Source organism: Oncorhynchus tshawytscha, linkage group LG16 (genome assembly GCF_018296145.1).
Source record: "Oncorhynchus tshawytscha isolate Ot180627B linkage group LG16, Otsh_v2.0, whole genome shotgun sequence".
Classification (NCBI taxonomy): Eukaryota; Metazoa; Chordata; class Actinopteri; order Salmoniformes; family Salmonidae; genus Oncorhynchus; species Oncorhynchus tshawytscha.
In genome coordinates this window covers 19,826,305-19,836,119 of record NC_056444.1, presented here as the reverse complement: position 1 = coordinate 19,836,119, position 9,815 = coordinate 19,826,305, and the positions used below count along the sequence as shown (strand labels likewise).

The window sequence follows — 9,815 nt, the reverse complement described above, 5'->3', positions numbered from 1 at the left end:
GGGCCCTTGGGACCGGTGTAGCCTCACTACAGTGTATAATGTAACCCCACGACGGCCCATGTTCGTCGTAGTGCATCTGAGCTGGCCACTAGAACTAGAACCTCCTTGATTCCCCTTGGGCCCTTGGGACCGGTGTAGCCTCACTACAGTGTATAATGTAATCCCACGATGGCCCATGACGGGGTCAGGACATTTCTGTCCCCCAGCAGTCACTACAGTAGTGTAACAGAGTTAGGATTAGACTGTCTGGAATGGGTTTATACAAGTTGACCTAAACCATTTCTCTGATCCCTCTCACACACTGACAAGCACACAGTGTACAGATGGTATTACGTGTGTGTGTGAACATACATTGTGAAGTTTGTCTGAAAGTAACTGGGGGAGGGGGGTAAAGCACTTGCTCCTAAATGATTAATGAATATGCCCTGCATGGGCATTGAACTAGTTCCACCAGCTCTCTGCAAACCTCCATGAAGACACTGTACCAATGTACTTTACCAGGCCTTTTATTCCAAGCCTGTGTGTGTGTGTGATTGTGTCTGTTTTCACCAATACATTGTTGCTACTCTATACTCGTGTCAGCTTTCAGTAAAGACCAGCTAAAACCCTGTAGCCTGAGACAAGAAGGTCCTTGTTGTAAACGAGCTCTGGAGGTCACTGTCACTATACATACACACAAACACTATGTCAAGAGTGTCTGCTGAAGGGTTGGACTGCATAGACGAGACTTCACTCCCTACACTTCTCTCTCCCTCTACATGATGAACTGTGCTTCCGTAAGCCATTTAGTCCCGTTGCACTTTTAACTTCCATTAAACATTAACAGGTCTTCTACACGACATGGTTCCCCTACCCTCTCCCATAGCACGCCAACATTCTGCTACGTTCTACACCCCAGACAGCCATGACACTACTGAGGGCTAAGTATACATGCATGCACGTCCACCCACACATACACACACGCTCCATATACACTACATGGTCAAATGTGGACACCTGTTCGTCGAACATCTCATTCTAAAATCATGGGTATTACTATGGAGTTGGTCCCCCCTTTGCTGCTACAACAGCCTCCACTCTTCTGGAAAGGCTTTCCATTGGACGTTGGAACATTGCTTCCATTCAGCCACAAGACCGTTAATGAGGTCGGGCACTGATGTTGGGCAATTAGGCCTGGCTCGCAGTCGGCGTTCCAATTCATCCCAAAGGTGTTTGACGGGGTTGAGGTCAGGGCTCTGTGCAAGCCAGTCAGGTTCTTCCACACCGATCTCGACAAACCATTTCTGTATGGATCTCGCTTTGTGCACAGGGACATTGTCATGCTGAAAAAGGAAAGGGCCTTCCTCCAACCACAAAGTTGGAATCACAGAATCATCTAGAATGTTTGTATGCTGTAGCGTTAAGGTTTCCCTTCAGTGGAACTAAGGCCTGAACCTGAACCATGAAAAACAGCCCCAGACCATTATTCCTCCTCCACCAAACTTTACAGTTGGCACTCTGCAGGTAGAGTTCTCCTGCCATTCTCCAAACCCAGATTCTTCCGTCGTGCTGCCAGATGGTGAAGTGTGATTCATCACTCCAGAGAACTCGTCTCCACTGCTCCAGAGTCCAATGGCGGCGAGCTTTACACCACTCCAGTTGACACTTGGCATTGTGCATGGTGATCTTAGGCTTGTGTGCAGCTGCTCGCCATGGAAACCCATTTCATGAAGCTCCCGACGAACTGTTATTGTGCTGACGTTGCTTCCAGAGGCAGTTTGGAACTCTGTAGTGAGTGTGCCTTGCAACCAAGGACAGATGATTTTTAAGCACTTTGTGCTTGTGTGCCCTGCCTATTTGTGGCTGAGCCATTGTTGCTCTTATACGTTTCCACTTCACAATAACAGCACTTACAGTTGACTGGGGCAGGGCAGAAATTTGATAAACTGATTTGTTGGAAAGGTGGCATCCTATGACGGTTCCACATTGAAAGTCACTGAGCTCTTCAGTATGGGCCAATGTTTGTCCATGGAGATTGCATGGCGGTGTACTCGATTTTATACAACTGTCAGCAACAGGTGTGGCTGAAATAGCCGAATCCACTAATTTGAAGGTATGTCCACATACTTTTGTATCTACATGTTCCCTTTTCATGCTCACATTTAGACCAGTCCTAAGACAGCAAATACAATTTGTTGACTGAACTGTACATGTGATTTTAATATAGGAGTGTGTGTATATTCATACTATGCCACAATGGGGGGAGTGGCTCTATGTCACTTAATAAGACCTAAAGCTGCTCCCTGTTCATTACAGGAACAAAAGAACACAAGGAGTAATCCTGGGGGGGGTTACAACACACACACACACACACACACACATACATGGATTAGTCTAATTCTGACCCAGCCACACTGAGGAGACACTCTTCCAAGAGTCCCTACCCCCCAAAACCACTCACTACAAGACTCCTGGGGCTACATAGGGGGTGACCAGTGTGTGCTCTGTCTGCATGCACATGTCTGTGTACTGTGTGTTATTAATTCTGTATTAGAGGAAGGGTTATACTTTTGTCTTGTTCAGAGCAGAAGATATGACCTGTTAAATCCATCAAATCTGTCCTTACCACTATGGCCAGACGGATGTCTAATAAGGCAGATATGAATAACATGGCTATTCACGGCCTGATCCATCCAATAATTGTTACCATGCCAACCACTCTCACAATCCACTCCACTCTGCTTCAGCCCATCAATGGATTGAGTCATTGGTCTGAATATGGAGTCAATAGACAGATACCTCTCTCTCTCTCTCACACACACACACACGCACACACTCAGTAACACTCTGTAATGTCCTCTAACTGTCCCATTTAGTGATGAGATCAACCCAGGGGGCCTGTGAAAAAACACGCAATCGAGAGAGAGATAGAGAGTAACATACTATTTTCGCAGGCAGACAGACAGGTAGGTACTGTAGGTAGACAAGCTAGTAGGCAGACAGACAGGAAGGTAGGTAGACAGGCAGACATGCAGGCAGACAGACAGGAAGGTAGGTAGACAGACAGGCAGGCCTGGTTAGGCTCTATCTAATAGAGTTGGCTGGGAAAGAGCATAAGGAGATCCACCTCAGCGCTTCACTCTGGGGAAGCCCTCACCTGTCTTTGTGTGTGTGTCTGTGTGGATGTTGGTAGCCTCCAGCATGTGAATGAAGACATTGTTTGATAGCAATGAGGTGGAAGATGGGTCCCGTGCCTCAAAGCTAGGAAGGAAGAGGGGGAGGAGGGAAGGAGCGGCTAAAAGTAGGTCGGGTGCTGAGGGGAGATAGGGAGGATTGGAGGAATAGAAAAGGACAAGAAAAAGGATAGTACAGATTGAGCACATAAGCAGTACTCATATAGAAAGGAGAATGAAACAGAGTCTGTGGACGAAACACGAGGAGGGAGACAGAACAAAACGATATGATATACAGGTACCATACCTGTATGTATTTATTTCATTGGGTCAAATACACAACACAAAAAAATATATTTCAACAGTCAGTCTTCTTTAGATGAGACTGTTAGACCACTGTCTCTTAGCTGTCATATCCTATTGGACACATGGTCCTTGACTCCATGTGGAACAGGGTTAGTTGTATACTGCCATATGTTCTATACTGCCAGGCCAAACTCTACTGGAGGTGTGTGTGTGTGACTGAGTGAGTGAGTGTGTGTGTGTTGAGAACATTAGCAATGCTGAAATAATTCTCTAAATCTATATGCATGCTTTATCCTATTCATTCCACTGATCAGCAGATCTACTCACACACACACACACACACACACAGACACACACAGGCACACAGACACACAGACACACACAGAGAGACACACACAGACAGACACACACAGACAGACACACACACACTCACACACACACAGACACACATGCAATGGGGGAAAAACACTACACAACTGAGTCTTCTCATCTGAGTGGGATTTGAGGGGGTCAGTTTTTATACTTATAAGTGTTTACTTCTGAACACATACACACATGTTATTATGTAAGTTCTGTATAGGTCACACATTCATAAGCAAACACAAGCTCATCTGTCTAACGTACTATTGAAATCTCACACAAACACGTACACACACCCACACACACACAACCACATACACACAACCACACACAGTAGTGCAGCACAAGTCAGTCTCTCTCTATGTCTCACTTTGATGGGAGGAACTCATCTGGGGGCGTGAACAAAGATGAATAAATAAAGGACAGAAAAGAAGAGAGGGAGCCATGGTGCTGATCGGGTGGGGAGGGGGAGGGAGAAAGGGAGGAGGAGAGACATGGGCAGTCCACCAACTCTGACGAAAGCTGCTTAGCCCAACCAGTTGCCATGGATACAGTCAGGAGTAGCACCCGGTGTGTGTGTGTTTTAGAGAGAGAGAGAGAGAGAGAGAGAGAGAGAGAGGGAAAACCAACAGGCAAGCATCAGATAGAACCAGTGAGGAAGCGAGAGAGTACCAGGCTGCAGGACAGAGAGAGAGAGTGTGAGTGAGAGAGAGAGAGAGAGAGAGAGAGAGAGAGAGAGAGAGCGGAACAGAGGGAAACAGCAGGAGAAATAGAGTGATAGAGATAGCTAGAAGATGGAGGTGCAGTCAGAATGCGTGGAACCTCCTCCACCTCCTCCTTCTGTTCCCCCATGCGACCCCCAACCGCCAGGGAAGATCAACAAAGCAGCCTTAAAGCTGTTTGGAAAACGACGCTCCAGCTCCGGAATGGCCAGATTCTTCTCCTTCAGGAACAAAGAGGCCAATGGGAATGGGAATTCCGAGAATGGGAATTCTGTGAATGGGAATTCTGTGGGGGCGGCTAACGAGCTCGTCAGGAGTAAAACGCATGATGGACTAACAAGCTCGGAGACAGATGGACAGAGAGGGGAGGAGTCTGGAATATCAGAGGCGGGACAGGTGAGGTCTCTCAGCAAATCACTGAGCTTCTTTTCGCTGCTCAGACGAGGAAGTGTGAGAGCTAATGAGAATACAGGGTTTGGAAGCAGGGGGAGGGGTTTAAAAGGCTTCTTTAGTAGTATAAGGTGGCGGCGGAAGGAGAGAGTGATGGAGGGAGAGGTGGGGGTAACTGAGGGGAGGGAGGTGAGAGAGGGAGATGTGATTCTAAAGGAGGAAGTGAAAGACGTCACTCTGACCCTTGAACCCCAGCCCCGCTCACCACAGGAGGAAAATGGGAGCTTGGAAGCTGAGCTAAACACAGAATCAGCGAGAACTTCTCCCGCAGACAACGCCACAACACCACTCACGCACTCTACTGCCATGACGACAAACCTGTCAGAATTCCCCTATACACCATCCCCTTCCCCTCTTCACTCTGCCTTTCACTCAAGAACCAAAACGTCCATTTCCTCAGCAACGGCCACCCCCCCTCTGGATCGGTGTGACCCCACCTCTGAACCCTCAGTGGACCGGCTCTGTTCACTCCTCTTCACTGACGTCACCTCGCTCAAGAGCTTTGATTCGCTGACAGGATGCGGTGATATCATCGCAGACGCAGAGGAGGAGGTGGCAGGAAACGTGGGAGGAGGAAATGGAGGGGGAAGTGTCACCAGTAGTAGCAGTAGCAGTGGGGGAGGGGTAGTACGCAGCTCCCCAGCTAAATCCTCCATTACTAACCATGCCACCCCTTCCAGCATTACCCCTACCCCCACTTCCGCCCCTGCCCCCCTCCCAGCCAGGGCACGGCTGATGCCCTCCCACTCTGCCCCGATTCAGCAGCCCTCTGGCAGCGGCGTGGTGGCCTACATGGGGGGTGGCGAGGAAATGGCCAGCCCTGACGGGGTGGATGACGCAGACATGCAGGGGCTCTGGCACATGCTCCCCTCTGGGGGAGATAACTCCCCCGCCCTCCCCCGACCCAGCTCTCACCCGGCTCCCCCCAGGGGTACAGAGCGGAAACCCCCCCAGGTCAAGTCTCTGGGACTCAGCAAGATCCCTTTAGTGGGGGGAGGAAGGATGAGTAAACTCCCCACTCATGCTGCCCGTCAAACCTCTTTGCCCAATGAGAAGGACACTAAGGAGGAGGTCCAGCCCCAACAGGATGTCCCGGCCCTTAGAGACGAGGGCTATTGGGATACGCCCTCGGCAACCCCCACGGCAACGCCTGACGACGGCTTCCTGCGGAACCAGAGGATTGGTTTATCGCGTGACAGCTGCTCTGGCGACGCGCTGTACGACCTCTACAATGAGGAATTGGACAGATCTGATGAAGAGGAGGAGGAAGAAGATCTGACAAGTACTCCTTCCCTCTCCACTGACGACTACAAACTCAGCGCTCCCTCCCAGACTACTGCTCCTTCCTCTTCCTCCTCTTCATCTTTTCGCTCGATGAAGGGAAGCACTAGCCTTCCCCGCGAGTCCAAAATCCCTCTTAGTGTCAGACAGAACACACCCCCTCACTCGGTGAGCCAATCAGCTCTTTCCACTGTCCTCACAGCCACTCCTCCCCCTGACACACCCACCCAAGCTCCTCCCCCTGCCCGGACCAGGATCCCTGTCTCCAAGGTGCCAGTCCGTCGCCCTAGGAACAAGCCCGGCAACGCTACACGAGGGCCAGCCCCCAGGAAGTAAGTCTGGACGAGGCAGCCATGGACTTTGATGTCTTTGGTTAGAACTAGACAACATCACTGGACTAGTGTGTATGACATTGCCGGACTGGTGTATTGTGAAATGCATCAGACAATGATAAAGACTTGAAAGAGAGTGATAGGAGCTCTAAACAACACTTCCATTGGTTCTGGTGGGTCACGCCCCCAAAAGTTAAAGTTAAAAACAAAACATCTACATCACTGGACTTGTGTATGCAGCATCACTGAAATTATGTGTATGGGACACTTTTAAAGACTTAAAGACTTTTTCGACAACTCTCAGCGCTTTTGAATATGTAAACAATGGTCACAGAATTCAACTGCACTGCACACCACTAGGAATGACTAGAGAAGCTTTTCTTCTTCTCTTCAAGTCCTTGTCCTGAAACACAGATTTTTACATGATACCACGTGTTTAATCTAATGACGGAAACAGTTTGTAATAATCTAATTGTTAACTAATTACCTCCTAATCCCAGACTACATTCACAGTCTCAATCCTCATCTACATCTTTTTTTATGCCGTTTAGCAGGCGCTTTTATCCAAAGCGATGTGTGCAATTATTTCTACGTATGGGTGGTCCCGGGAATCAAACCCACTATTCTGGCATTACAAGCACCATGCTCAACCAGCTGAGCTACAGAGGAGCAATACAGGACTATTAAAGGCCCAGTGCACTACTTTTGTGATTAAAAAAAAACTATTTTTGTAATTTTCTTCAGCACCCCTACTTCCCGTGGCAATGTGGGGTGTACTGTTGACTGTTCTTCTCCCAGTTCTAAAGTACCAGTGGATAACAGTGGTGACAACATTGCTAAAAACAATCAGAAAGCATTTATAAATGTATTTTTACTGAGGTGTACATGGAGATCACCAGATACAACACCTCACCTTGCCAGTGAACATAACCAAGAAACAACATCACAAAACTTCATCGTCCTAAGTGAATGACAAACACACACATTCTCCTCTGGACCATATGTGCTCCACCACTCGAACAAGCAACTACTGTACTATGATGACCTCGCACTGGAGAAACAGCAGCAGGTTCAATCTCTCTGGAATTAACAACTATAACAAACCAACCAATAAAAAAACGGAATAAGTAATGCAATAGTGAGACAGCATTGAAGGATGTTCCTCTACTGACTGAAGAACGACCACTGAACACTCCTCTCTTGCTGCATGAGGTGCCTGGAACACAAGGCACTAGGTTCAGGGAACACAGTCTACACTAAGGACACACACACACCACGTCAAGGACTCTATTTCACACACACACACACACACCACACACACACACACACACACACACACACACACACACACACACACACACACACACACACACACACACACCACACACACACACACACACACACACACACACACACACACACCAAGGATTACTTTCTTCTCTACCAGGACACATTAATACAATGCTTTTTTCTACTGAGTCATTTGTTCTTCACTGGTTTTCATACTCTTTTTATAAGATAATGTTTCATGAGACACCGCAAACAACCTTCACTGCGAACCTCCCCCCTCCCCCTACTGGGCACAAACTGGTTGAATCAAGTGTTTCAACGTAATTTGTCAATGTATTGTGACGTGGAATCTACGTGGAAAATATCATCCTGTTGTTTTGAAGGTGAAATTTCAACCAGAGAATAATGGCATCACGGTAACCAAATTTCAACCAGAGAATAATGGCATCACGGTAACCAAATTTCAACCAGAGAATAATGGCATCACGGTAACCAAATTTCAACCAGAGAATAATGGCATCACGGTAACCAAATTTCAACCAGAGAATAATGGCATCACGGTAACCAAATTTCAACCAGAGAATAATGGCATCACGGTAACCAAATTTCAACCAGAGAATAATGGCATCACGGTAACCAAATTTCAACCAGAGAATAATGGCATCACGGTAACCAAATTTCAACCAGAGAATAATGGCATCACGGTAACCAAATTTCAACATAGAAAAATCAGATATAATAATCCAACATATCAATGATTAATTTGCAGACAAACTAGAATTAAAGCCAGAGTAAGTCAGTGGCACAGATGGAACTATCCAAGCAGAAGATAAATATCTTTCAAATATTGATATTTGGTTGTGTTGACAAAAAAATAAACACAATTCAATATCACTTTTGAAATACATTAAATAGCCGATTAACTTGTTAACAAATGATATGTTGGATTCATGTCTCCAACTCAACCAAAAATAGATGTTAAAGAATAGGTTTAAGCCAGTGGCTCGGATGGAACTATCCAATAAGTAGATACATCGCCTTTTAATGTTGATATTTGGTTGCGTTGTCAACCAAACACAATTCTATATTATTTTTGTATACAGTAAATCTTTCAAACTAATTTAACATTTAACCTTAAAATGAGTAACACATTCATGGCCACATGTTGAGGTTACTGTTAACTATACATTTCTTATATAATCATATAAAGTGTGCATGTTCAAGATAGCATCATAGGTCATTGCAGGTCTATGGAGATCTTTACGATCTCTTTAATAATCTGCGCAGAATCTAGAATGGCATTGATCACTTGCATCATGTACTTTTAATGTCATCTCAACTGCCATCCAGGTCACTTGGTTGTGTGCTACCAGATGAAGCACAGTGATAACACATGAATCTGTTTTATAAATGAACAAAATATCTGACATTGTATTCCCATTTGAACTGCTGTGCTTTTAAATGGTTGAAAGTACAGTGACAGGCGTTTGACATCTAAACCAAAAATCAGACATAGTTTTCCCATTGGATCGTGGTTGTAGATGGTTGAAAGCATATTGATGGACACATTGGAAATTCAACTGACGTTTGGCTGTCTTTTTGAGTTGAATATAGGTTGTAATCTCATTGAACAACGTCTCAACCAAATATGACACAATTATCCTTGTTGAAATGACCTGGTGTGCCCAATGGGCAGGTTCTTAGCCGACCTTTGTGGACCATTGTTTCTGATATCTGAAGGAGGAAGGGGGTGGGGGCCAAAGTTAATACCTGTGGCTTGCATTCAGGAGTACACCTCATCCACATCCCCAAATCATGGACACACACTCCTTTTCTCTCATCCTGCTGGTGATCACTGTTCCTCTATATGCCATCAGGAGTGACAGACCTGCAGAAAATGAGCATGACGTTGTCCTTACCCC

At 46.4% G+C, this 9,815-nt stretch overlaps 1 protein-coding gene across 1 annotated transcript; it reads left to right on the top strand.

Annotated features, from left to right (window-relative positions):
• Positions 1-4,484: 4,484 nt before the first annotated feature.
• On the top strand, positions 4,485-7,214 carry LOC112237658 (APC membrane recruitment protein 2-like). The gene has a single exon (XM_024406251.2). It carries the CDS (start codon positions 4,613-4,615, stop codon positions 6,605-6,607), a length of 1,995 nt encoding a protein of 664 aa, XP_024262019.1. The 5' UTR covers positions 4,485-4,612; the 3' UTR covers positions 6,608-7,214.
• The last annotated feature ends 2,601 nt before the right edge of the window (positions 7,215-9,815 follow it).

What these genes read in the sequence shown, in the direction of transcription:
- LOC112237658 (XM_024406251.2), top strand. Translation starts at nt 4,613, where the DNA reads ATGGAGGTGCAGTCAGAATGCGTGGAACCTCCTCCACCTCCTCCTTCT.